Genomic DNA, 12888 nt, shown 5'->3' with positions numbered 1-12888 from the left:
GCGGTTCGTGAGTTCGGGCCCCGCGTCGGGCTCTGTGCTGACAGCCCAGCCTGGAACCTGCTTCGGATTCTGTGCCTCCCTCTCTCTCTGCCCCTCCCCCACTCACACTCTCTCTCGAAAATAAACAAACATTAAGAAAATAACAAAAGAAGTAAAGAAATAAACAGCCTTTGCAGACAGTCGTGGCTATCTTCTTGGATGCTATACGACCCCACCGCGGCAGTTTCTTTAAGACTGCGTGACGTGGAGTCTGAAAGCACAGCGATGGCCCTGGATCTACGGCACTGAACCCGCTAGTCTGTCGTGCGCTTTGAATGGACCCTCTACCGACGGATGACGTGTCGTCATCACTGGTCACTTGTAAAACCCTGGCTCACCGAGCCATGTGGATCTTCGGCATTTCGTTCCCTAATAGCTCAAATTTTACCACCGGCAACAAATACTTCCATGTCTACCTAAAGTGACGGCTCACTCTGTTCACCTTCCAGAAAACGCCTGCCAAATGCCCCAGGTCCGTCAGTCGCTTCTCCAGGCAAAGAGGATCTACCACGAGAAAAGCCACTAGTGTAGCTCAGGACTCACCCGCCGCGTGAAGCCTTTCCTCCCTGCAACCAGGACCCGCCACCCGGCAGCCCCCGCCGTCACACAGACTTACAGGTGTGCTGTAAGACTGTTCACTGCTGAGCCACAGTCCCCATCACAACACCTTTCCCGAACTGTTTGCAGTCTCCTCGTTTTCCGTGTATTAACGCTAAGTCTGCCCCAACGCCCCCAAGCATCCGTCTCAAATACCGTCTTGCACACAGTTGAGATGGCAGCTAATCTCCCTCGACACCCCGGCCGCCCCCTGTGCAACCCCTGCTTGGCAAGAACCTAACACTCCTCCCTGCAGAAGTGGGAATGGCTCCCAAGGACACAGCCTCACGGGACCGGGGACGACAGCACACACGTGACAGGAGTCTCACAGGGAAGAGAAAATTAAGTGCAGAACTCAAAGAGCAGTTGAAGACACAATGCTGGACAACTTCCCACATCTGGCAGGAGACATAAACTTACAGGTTCGAGAAGCTCAGTGAACCTCCAACAGGATTAACCCGAGAAAACTCACACCCAGACACATCAGAGTCAAATCGCCAAAAACAAAAGACCGAAAATAAAAGTCCTTGGAGAAGAATCCGTTCACAAAGGATCAGGAATGAGACGGTCTCTGGGTTTCCCAGCGACAACGAAAGCTGGACAGAGCAACACCTCCACGTCCGTCGTGAAGATAACGTCAGCCTGATGTTCAAGTCTGAGGATAAAACAGAGGTCTTTTCAGACACGCAAACACTCACAAAATCTGTCCCGTGGTCTCCTCTTGAGAAATACAGCACCAAACAAGGCCATGAAGGATCCAGGAAAAGAAAGAGAGAGACCACAAGACGCCCACGAGCCAGCTCTAAGGATGAAACGGTTCAACAGGAGAGGGGTAGTTTTTAAAAAAACGACCAGATTATCTGAGCACTGGAATGAGTCCTGATAGCGCCTGACAGATCTACTGGAGTGTATGTAAAAAAATGAACTCACAAGTTCACAGAAAATTTAGCAAATAAAAGTAACTGGCAAATTTGTAACTACTACAGGGAACAAATCGCTTACACAGACAAGAAAGGAATCAGAGTAGCCCCTCTGGGAAAGGCAGAGAGAAGAGACAGCTCCCTCTTAATATACTTTCTAGTGTGGTGTGGCTGTAAAACTTGTATGCATGTACTACTTTGATTTTTAAATAAAAAAGAATTATAAAATTAAGTAACGGGACTTCAGGATTGGCAAGGACCTTCAGCATCGGTGTGTCAAAGTCATCGAGGACTTTTTAAAACAGAGACGCCGGGCTCTACCCTGGAGACTCCAATTCAACAGCTTCAGAAGAGCCCAGTCAGCTAACGAGCACATTCCGGCTGAGCGGAACCTAATGAAAATTGGGTCATAATTAACTTATCTGGAAGAACTATGGTTTATTCGTTTCCATCTGTAACTAAAGACATTAGACGTTCATTTTCATCTCTCTGTCCTGGTAGGAACCGAGTGCTGAGGTCTCGAAGGAATTACGACGACCCCAGTCAACTCTGCTATAATCTGAATCACAAGACTGGCAAAGGGCCAGAATAAGTCGGGATCGGAAAAATAAAAACTCCGGGCCACCAAAGAGCAAAGGGGAGCTGAAAACAGCATCAGCAGATAGAAACCGCTCAAACGGCCAAGCCTGGGACAGGAGACCAGGGGTAGATACAAGAGCCAGCGTGAACCTTCCAGCCCGTGTGGCACCCGTGTGCCCGGTGCTCCGGCTGGAGTCCACGGGCAAGAGAAGGACACGGTTTCCTCTGGACAAAGAGGAGAGGCCCAGCCGGGCGCCACCTGATCAGAGGCAGGCCGTACACGTGCCCTCTGCGAACCCCGAACCCCGTCGAAGGGAGGAAGGGAGGGAGTGCAGGAGGTGAAGGTACTCACGTCGGGGGAAGGGCCAGAGCTGGCCCTCCCCCTGGACTTCTCCCCTTGGAAGCCCAGGCCCTCCCGCCCCACACGGTCCTCTCCCACGTCCCCAGAGAGGGCCTGCCGCCCGTCTGCCAGAGCTGGAGGGCCTCTGCCCGCAGACAGGCCGGCGGACCCCTCGCGGTCGTGGCCCTCCTCCTTCCCTGGTCTGGCTCAAAATTCCTGCGTTCCCGAGGGAGGGGCCGCGATCAACCAAGGCCGCCTGTCACATCCTCTGTACTGGGAACCCCGTGGCCAATTAACCGCATGGCTTCCTCCCAAGGGTATGACAGTGGGGGGAGGCGCGTGGGGGGAGGGAAAGACGAGAACAAGGAGAACGATGCTTTTACTACAATAAACCAAGTCGCTGTGTCAGCGAAACTAAGTTCCTGGTGGACAGTGTGGACAGTCTGGAAGTGCGGGCGCATCTCTCCTCTCCTGCCCTCACGGGCTCCTGTTCAGTGAACAAAGTGGGCGGGCAGGTGGGTGGGAGGGAGAGGGCGTAACTGGCATTTGTATAAAACGTGAGCTTTGCATCGACGTTCCTGCAAGGCTTTCAGGCTAAGCCCCGTACCTCGTATGCGCAGACCTTCAGGTCGGCAGGAACTGCAGTCAGCCTACGCCCCGACACAGGGGAGAAGCTGGAGTTCTGGGTGGTCAGAAAACTGGGTCAAGGTCACAGAGGTCGGCGATGGGGCTGGCAGTCAGCCAGCCTGGAAAACCTCCTGTTCTGTCCACTCTTTTCCTTCGGGGGAGCCCGTGCACCATCAACTACCAACGTGCTGGTCCCAGCCGCAGCACCTGGTGCCGGCACCACGGCCGCTCTCCCTCCTCCTGGGAGGTTCCGGAAGGTCCTGAGAAGGGCAGGAGCCCAGGGAGCACGGCTCTGCTGACCCGGAGAGGAGCACTGGGGGCCTTCTCCTGTGACGTCACTCCTCCCCGGAAAAGTCTGCGGTGCCTCCAGCACGCTCCCTTTTGGGGAAGGTGAACGCGAGCACGACTGACTTAAGGGGCCGGGCTGGCTGGAAGGTGGCGAGAGACGGGGCCGGACTTCGGGGCCGCTGCCTACACTGTTCCTTGGTCTGTGCTGGGTCAGTCTGGGGAAAGCTGCCAAACTATATGCTGGGATCGGCCCACCTTCAGAACAGACTGAAAGTTAAAAAAGCACACAGGGCTCGCTGCTCAGAGAACGTCTGTAGTCCCCCGTAGCTTGTATTTAAGTGGACGTTTCATAGGTATTTGTTAATTGACATATTAACTGAGTACTGCCTATTAGATCAAGTGCAAATTTCTCTGTGTGGCGTTCGAGGACTCTGCCACTAGTTAGCTGTGTAACCTCGAGCAGCTAATTTTCATTGAGAAATAATAATGGCAAAGGGGCCACTTTGAAGTCAGAGATAGTTTTCAACGGCTCTGCGCCATCGGCCATGATGTCATCCACATATATGTCCTCATTAGAAGCATATACAGTGGGAGGCATTTCATCCTACTGAGTCGAGGACAGAGCAGGACACAGCCTGGCAGCAAGGCTCTGGCCAAGGGCCGGACGTGGCCCTCCCACGGCCTGAGGGTCCCGGAAAGGGAGCCATCATCCTCCAGGAGTCTTGTCTACACTGCAGCCGGGCCCAACCCTCAGCCTCACCGCCACTTAGCCACAAAATAGATGAGGTCCTGGTGCCATCTCCCGTCCCCCGCCCCGTGCAGGCACCAGGAGCTGCGGCCGGGATGCCCTTTTGTAAAGTGCAAACCCTGTCGCTCGCACAAGGCACTCTGCTCATGGGGATGGAGGCTCCACACAACTTACACTAACGCCTCCTTCAGGGGACACGGAGATACTGCCGGGAGAGGCCAGTGTGACCGGACAGAGAAAAGAGGGCCTCACCCGGGAGCCCCCGAGAACAAGGGCTTCCACCGCAGGCCCAGTGGTGCTCCAGGCTCACGGCAGTGGGTGCCCCCTACACCCCACACCCGGGGGGCTCAGCCCCCACGGCTGGGCCCCTTCTCCTCCTCGCGGTCTTGGCTCTCACCTCCCCTGCAAAACCCCCTCCCTCCACACGGCCTGCCCCGAGTCCTCTAGCCACAGCATCTTCTGAGCTCCTGGGCCCCTCAGGGCGGACCCACCTCACTAAAGGTGCAAAGACGACCGCTCTCTTCTTCGCTCACCTGCACAGGGCCTCTCGGTGCCCGCGTGCATGGAGGGAAAAAGAAAAGGCCTGTCTCCAAGGAGTAAGAGAAAAACACAGGTGAGTGCCTCCTCGATATTTCCTTAGGACACCAGAATTTCCAAGCCCCCGACAGACCTTCAGCTCTCCTACCTCTTATGATACACGGCTACCATTAACGAGCACATAAAAAAATCTCCCGGCAAAATTATACTTCCTCCTGTTCAGCAGTCAACTCATCTGCACCCTGCTTTCAAACACAGACACCTCTCTGAGAGGGATGGGCACTCACCATCCTTCAGTGGGGATGCTTTTAGTGTCGCTGCTGTAGCATTTAATGTCAGGCCATAAAACAAAACAGCCTCTCCCCTGCTTCTCTGAGAAGAGCTGAGTGTCACTTCTATGAAATAAAACAGCATCTTATTATCCGGCGGAGTGGGGGGGCAGGGGCGGGGAAAGACGCGTTGAAAGCCGTGAGGGAGCGCGGGAGGGCCTGCGAGCCCCCCGAGTCCGCACCTTCCCCACGAGCCGCGAGGGCCTGTGCGCCCAAGCCTTCCCTCCCTGCCTTCCCTGCATCAGGGAGGCCGCGCGCTGGCTTCAGAGCAGCACGCTGAAGCTCTGCCTGTTTATTCTGGCAACGACGTCCCTGTCACATCAGAAAGCCTAAAGGGCCGCTTCACGGACGAGGACAGGCCCGTTCTCCGAGCCTCCGGAAGCAGCGCTCTCCTACGCGGTGCTGGCAGCACATGCCCGGGGACAGCAACACGGACTGAGAAGTAAGAGTCGCCCACGTATCTCACCACTCAGAGCCCTCGGCCCCGAGGGCAGAGCGGCTCCAACCTGCACCGACCACCTCCCCTGGCCTGAGGTGGGTCTGTGGCCCAAAAGCAACCCACCTGCAATCGCTCCACCCCTGCACAGAGACCCCACGCTCACGGGCACACCGGAAAGCAAAGCAGTGGGGCTCTGGTCGTCACCTCACACGGCTAACGTCTACTTTGTAAAACAAAACGAGAAACGCGCAGCACTTCGCTATCAAACACCTGCCGGAGGCCCCCAGAGCACGGAGCCGCTGTCCCACTGGGCCGGGGTGCACGACACACGCTCCGTTCTCCTCTCTCCGTGAGCACGCGGGGGCAGAAGAGAAGTGGACGCAGGAGGCGCCTGGGTCCCCACTCAGTGCTGTGGCAGGCAGGGGGTCCAGGTGGCAGGCGAACAGGCATCGGGGGCCGCTCCTTGCCCCAGGCAGTCTGCACTGAGCCGCGTTCCCCCTCCCAGGAGGGAGGCGCCCTCACTGCTCCATTTTACAGATGAGGAAACTGAGGCCCCGGTAAATGGGTGATTTGCTAAAGGGAACAGCAGAGCCCTCTGACTTCCAGAGACACAGCGCAGACCCCGAAGACCAGACACAGTGTGCAGACTGGCTGCCTTCCACACAGGAGGGCCCCGTGGGCTGTGTGGCTGCACCCGCCTGCAGGGGGCCGTCCCGGCAATGCCCTCCCCTCCCCAGCCCCGCCACGACCCAGTCTGGACGTCCGCATCCTGAAAGACGCAGGACCAACCTTCCTCGGGCCTGGGTGTCCTTGCCCCGCCAGCCCAGCCGCTCCTCGGCCCTCACCACCTGACCCCCTCGTCCGGTGCTACCACTCATCCCCAGCAGCTCCCCTCCCCGCTGACTCAGGACGCTGGCTCTGCTCCTCTTCCTCTGGTCGCTGCTCGCCCCGGGCGGGTGACCTCCCCACCCCCTTGTCCACCAGCCAGGTCTTCCCAGCCGTCCGCGGACGCTGTAGTGCTCCAAATGCCCAGAAGCACTGGCCTTTCACACATCTCCAAGGCTGGGCCCCAACTCTCGGTCCCGGCTGCCACTATCGTCACACCTGACACCGGCAAATGCCTGCACGAGCCAGCCTGGGGCCACTGGCTGGGGCTGGGCAAGGCTGGCAGCCCTCCGGGGTGGGGGCTCTCGGGGAGCTGTCCGTCCCGTCAGGGGCTCGGAGGCCACACAGGCGAAGGGAAGACAGTGTTCCCGGGGAGGGCTGGGGACCTGGCAGGGAGGAGCAGACACCCGTGTGGGGAGGGGCAGACAGCAGGGACGAGACGCTGGGTCACACGGGGTAAGAGACACTGAGAAAATACACCAAGGCTGTTGGAGGAGGGAATCACGAATATGGAAAATCCCACTGGGTTGGAGACGAGGCACAATGCATGGTTCTTAACGTGTGCAGACAGCACGGAAATACAGATGTGAACGTGTACACAGGAAGCACACCCGTGCACACGCGTGCGTCCCCTGCTCTGGCAAGGGGAGACGAGTGGCAAGACACTGCTTCTCATGACAACACCGGCCCCGGGGTCTCCGTTTCTAAATCCGGATGCCGCCGACAGCACCTGGGCTCGCAGGCGGTGTGGCCCATCGGGGGAAGGGCCGAAAGAACAAGCCGGAAGTAAGGAGGCACTCAACAGTGGCGCCAGACGAGGGCCACGTCAGCCGGTGGGAACAGGGCCGGCTGGCTAACCCGGAAACAAGCAGAGCATCAACACAGTCAACGGTGACACTGGACCGTGACCCACTGGGTTCACACCGGAGACACAGTCTGATGAGGAGCACGCACTCAGCCAGCGCGCCTCCCCCCAGAACCGTCACTGCTGACACAGCGGAGAGGGGGCGCTCGCAGCCTCGGGTTCCGGCGGCACCCACCGCGTCGCGCCATATAAGCGAGTCGTAAGTGGTAACGGGACACGTCAAAGTCACGTGCCACCTGACAGACGCCGTGGGAGGAAGGCACATCTCTGCCGCGACACTCCCGAAGAGGCACTGCCAAAACTCGGTCCTGAGGAAACTCGGGGACGGTGTCCTAAACGTCACGAGTGCCGAGCGAAGACTGAGGAGCTGGTCCGGTTTGGATGAGATTAAATTAACGGCCACGCATGATGCGGAGTCAGGCCCTTGTGCCACAAACGGCATCCGAGACAGGCGGAGACCCACACGCAGTCGAGGCCGACAAGGCAGCAGACTGCCCACGTCCATCCCGCTGGCGACGGCCGCGCTGGGTCACGCTCCTGGGAACTGTGCACTGAAACTCCCAGGCAGTGGTCAGCAGGCCAACAGCTTACTCTCGTGTGAAGCACAAAGAAAGCCTTCTAGTTCTGTGTGCTTGCAACTTTGGGACCTTCTTCTCCTTTCTTTCCCCCAAAATAAAATCTTAACACACACTGCTCGTGCCCCTGCAAGTTTGCTGAATCAAATCTCCAGGATTCTGCTTTCTCTTAGGCCATACTGATACAATCACCATCAGAAGGGCCAACCCTACCCAAGGTTTTTTTTTTTTAATTTTTTTTTTTTTTCAACGTTTATTTTTTTGGGGACAGAGAGAGACAGAGCATGAACGGGGTAGGGGCAGAGAGAGAGGGAGACACAGAATCGGAAACAGGCTCCAGGCTCCGAGCCATCAGCCCAGAGCCCGACGCGGGGCTCGAACTCACGGACCGCGAGATCGTGACCTGGCTGAAGTCGGACGCTTAACCGACTGCGCCACCCAGGCGCCCCTCCAAGTTTTAATAAAGGTCAATGCAAAGTTTTTAGCTTAGAAAAGGCAAACAAGTCCCCTTGGGAGGAGCACTGGGTGTTATATGTAAGTGCTGAATCACCAGGTTCTATTCCTGAAATCGTTATTACACTGTATGTTAACTAAGTTGGATTTAAACTTTTAAAAATAACAATAATAAATAAAAATAATAATAATAAAAAACGGCAAATGCCCTTCTGAACTGAAAATCCACTGAAATTAGTACAGAGTAGATTACATTTCCTGAATTGCAGAAAAATTTTAAAAGCTCAATATAAAACATCTATTTATTTGTTGGACTTTTCATGGCAAGAAGGAAGCAAGGAATTATTTTCTTTTCCACTGACATTGTCTCATAAACACCCATCAAAGAGACTGTGTGAGGTAGGAAGGAGGGGCTCTTTTGGTTTCTTTCTTTGGGTGGGGGGAGCCTCCCCAGGGAATCTAATAAAACCCAAGGATCCTCTCCTGGAAGGTGCATTTCTCCACTCAGACACCATTACCCACACAGTCCCGGGGAGTCCACCATCCCTGGGAGCTCACGGCGGGACCCAGGTTGAGAAGCTTTGCTTTAAAAACCTAACGTAAGAGCAGTTAAAGAGGGAGAAAACAGAACACAACTGGCGAAATCCCACTCTGAGAAGGGGTAAGTGAAGGAAACAGTCAGTGGCGGCTAATAAGAAGTCAATTTCAGCGGCACAAGCACCAGGACGTGGCAGAGAGCCAAGAAGGCCTCTAGGGAAATCAGCTACGGAAACCGCAACTCTGTCCCTGAGCGCGGGGGACGAGAGGCCTGGGCCGCACGCAGGGAGGCTCTGAGACAAAGACAGTGAGACAGGCAAGTAAAGTGGGAAAAACCACTCCTTTTTCAATTCAGAATAGAATCTAGATCTCCCGGGCTACCGTAAGGTAGGACACCTCTCATCAGCCAAGGGTTGGGGGGGAGGCCCTTTCCAGTAGCAAAAACAGGCACTAAGAGAGACCTTTTGTCAAATCCAAGCGGCACAAAGCCAGCTTTCAAGTAGCAGAGGAAACCTGTCATTTGTGATTTCTGTTATTTAAAGTAGATGAAGACAATTTCTGCTTTTGCTGAGGGAGGGATGCAGAAAGCTGGGGGAGGGGGGTGCTGCCCCCAATCTTATCAAAAAGAGAAAGCCAAACACTCAAAGTGGAAACAAAGAAAAACCCACACTTCGCTGTTAAGTTATGCCAAAATTTAGAGAAGAAATAATACCCAATTCACTACCAGCTCTCCCATAAAACAGGAAAGACGGGACTATTTCTCAACGCATTTATGGCACCGGCATCATCCTGCTACCAAAACCGTGCGAGTGTGTTGCAAGAAAAGAAAACCAGGAACCAGTATCACTCATGAACACAGACGCAAAATTCCTCAACAGCAGCAATCGAATCCACCAATATATAAAAAAGATAACACAAGTGGGGTTTATTCCAGGAATTCAAGGTTGGCTCAACAACCAAAATTCCATCAACGCAACTCACCATATCAACAAACCAAAAAAGAAAAGCCTGGTGATTATCTCAAAAGATGTCAGGAGAGCATTTTGTAAGATTCAGCATTGACTGTTGACAGAAACTCTGAGCAAACCAAGAAGGAGTATGCGGAATAGTGAGAGCCTACTGTTCTCTGCCCGCGAGGAGAGTGCGTGAAGGCCGCAGGGCTCCCATCTCCCTTCCACACTGAGCCACGCGGCTCTGGCCACGCCTTCTGTCCTCGCCTAGATCTGCACACAGATCACAGTCACTCCATTCTTTCAAAAGTGTACGTAGCCACTATCATGTGCCAGATATGGGCAAATTCAAGGGCGCCTGGGGGGCTCAGTCAGTTAAGCTCTGTGCTGACAGCTCAGAGCCTGGAGCCTGCTTCAGATTCCATGTCTCCCTCGCTCTCTGCCCCTCCCCTGCTCGCGCTCTGTCTCTCTCTCTCTCTAAGATAAATAAACATTAAAAATTTTTTTTGTTTTAAAAGAAAGAAATGAAATGAAACCCTCAGATTCACACAAACCAGTGCCAGCCTTCCAGGGACCTGACCAGTGGAAGGCAAGGCCAGCCCAGCCCAGAGCCCCTACAGGGACCTTACCCGCGGGTCAGGAAGGAGGGTGAGGGGCACACTTACCGATCCAGCATTCTAAACGAGCACAAGGGGTGGTCTTCACCACGTCTGGAGGGTCCACACCGACATTCAGGCACAAAACTAAGGCAACACTGACTGTCTTCATCTAAAAACACAATAGAAACAACAAATATTTCAAAATGAGTGCCCTTGATGCACTTTTCCAGGCTTCAGAAATGTTCCCAGAACACATGAAGCCCTGTCCCCACCACTGGCCTCTCCAGCCATCTTTCCATTCACCTACGACCTGTGCTGCCCCCGGGGGTGCTGCAGGAGTAACTGCCTTCTTCCAGAAGCTTCAGAGTAAAGTGGGCACTGGGGGGGGGGGGGGGACGGGTTGCAGCAGGAGAGGCTTCCACAGGCCTCCCTCCTTATGCTACATTTCCAGAAACAGAATTAGTTCACTAAAAAGTATTAAGGCATTTGATACATTCTGCCAAAATCCGTTCCAAAACTCTGCACAAATTTACGCTGCGACCAGGTTACACTATTCCCATTACTTGAAATCATTAATCATTTGATGAGAGAAAAATCATCACACTGATTCAGTGAGCATTCTTTCAGTATTTGTAACACTATTTCAAAGGTGTATTCATTATTTGTATCTTTTATCTTTTGTAGATTTTCTACTCACATTTATGCTACTATACCGTCATTAGGCAACCGTTTCTGATTGATTTCATGTGCTCTTTCCATATTAAAGACCGCATCCACATTATTTGTTGCAAATACTTCTCTGGTCTGGCGTTTACCCTCTGATTCATTCTCTGCTTCTTGACATGCAAAACCTTGGGTCTATCCTCTGATACAGCTTCCTGCACACCTGCTCCTTCTCCAGCAGCCCAGTATTGGAAACACCCCGCCCACCCAGCTGCTCAAGCCAGACACCCGGAACTTGCCCTTCAAACATTTACTGAGCACCTGCTAGGTGCCGATCGCTATTTGTAGGTGGTGAGGATCCATCAGGAAACACAAATCCCAGCAGGGGCGGTGGGGTATCGTTTCAAAGAGGTGAGAGGGCTCCGAGTGGGGTCACCAGCCTTGACCCCCGGTGCTGAGCACCAGAGCCCACCCTCGACTCATCCTGCCTCCTAAGTGCCTCCTGCACCTGCTTCTCCACCAGCCCCGCTCCCAGCCACAGCTTCCCCGGCCTGGAAGGCGGCCCTTCCCGCTCCACCAACTCTGACTCTCCCTTGCGGTCTCAGTGCCCACAGTGGCCATTTCTCGGGGAGGTTTGCCCCCACATCCCAGCAGGGCAGCACCACCATGCACGGCGTTTCCTGCTGGCAGAGCTCTCTGACGAGGCTCCCCAACCCAAGAGGAGAGTGGACCCACGTGTGTGCCCGTACCTGGCCCAGACCTGGGGCTCAGGAACTCCCTGCTCAGTGAGGGCCTACATGGATTTCTTCCAGTGTTTTACTGTGTTTTACATTTAACCCTTCAAGCCATCTGGACGTTACTGTGGTATATGATACAAGACGAGGATTAATTTTCTTCTCAAAACACTAGCCGATCATACCAATTCTCTCTGTTAAATAATGTCCCCCAGGAGCACCCGGGTGGCTCTGTTGGTTAAGTGTCTGACTTAGGCGCAGGTCATGATCTCACAGTTCATGGGTTCGAGCCCCACGTCGGGCTGTCAGCCGGTCAGCACAGAGCCCGCTGCGGATCCTCTGTCCCCCTCTCTCTGCCCCTCCCCAACTCACACTCTCTCCCTCTCTCAAAAACAAATAAACATTTTGGGACACCTGGACGGCTCGGTCAGTTAAGCATCTGACTTCCGCTCAGGTCACGATCTCATGGTTTGTGAGTTTGAGCCCCGAGTCAAGCTCTGTGCTGACAGCTCGGAGCCCGGAGCCTGCTTCGGATTCTGTGTCTCCCTCTCTTTCTGCCCCTCCCCTGCTCACGCTCTGTCTCTCTCTGTCTCTCAAAAATAAATAAATGTAAAAAAAGGTTTTTTTTAATAAATAATCTTTAAAGTAATAAATAAATAAAAACAAACAAGAATGTCTCCCAGACTGACAGGTTTGTATGATTCTCTTAGCATATATAAATTTCCAGACAGACCAAACCCTACTGCAGGCTAGCTAACTGAATTTATTCCCTTATCCCATCAATCAATACTTCTACTACACTGATTTAAATAATTTATCTTTGCAGCACTTTACAATACTTAGGAGGGCTAGGTTTCCTTCCTCACAATTTTTTTTAAACTTTTACTTAGTTATTACATCTATATTCATCGCTTTCCCCCCCAAATTACTCAGTTATTCAATTTTTTAATCCCATAGATACTTTGATTAAAGTTGCATTAAACTGCATATTGGTAACATTGAGTATTTTAAATTGTCTTCTTTGATCCAATAACTCCACATGAGAATTTGTCATAGAAAATATAAAAAAAGAGGGGCGCCTGGGTGGCGCAGTCGGTTAAGCGTCCGACTTCAGCCAGGTCACGATCTCGCGGTCCTTGAGTTCGAGCCCCGCGTCGGGCTCTGTGCTGACAGCTCAGAGCCTG

The 12888-nt window shown here is 53.7% G+C and overlaps 1 protein-coding gene across 1 annotated transcript in view; it reads right to left on the bottom strand.

Annotated features, from left to right (window-relative positions):
* Positions 1–12888, bottom strand: part of RPTOR (regulatory associated protein of MTOR complex 1) — a 332995-nt gene that overhangs the window by 249046 nt on the left and 71061 nt on the right. Inside the window, exon 2 of the mRNA XM_047093910.1 lies at positions 10374–10476. Coding sequence (XP_046949866.1) covers positions 10374–10476 — 103 coding nt within the window. The remainder of the gene's footprint in view (positions 1–10373; positions 10477–12888) is intronic.

Source organism: Lynx rufus, unplaced genomic scaffold (genome assembly GCF_022079265.1).
Source record: "Lynx rufus isolate CCGP_SWC_20201006 ecotype Redwood Valley unplaced genomic scaffold, mLynRuf1.p SCAF_37, whole genome shotgun sequence".
In the NCBI taxonomy this organism is placed as follows: Eukaryota; Metazoa; Chordata; class Mammalia; order Carnivora; family Felidae; genus Lynx; species Lynx rufus.
The sequence above is the reverse complement of the archived record's forward strand: the minus strand, read 5'-3'. Positions and strand labels throughout refer to the sequence as shown.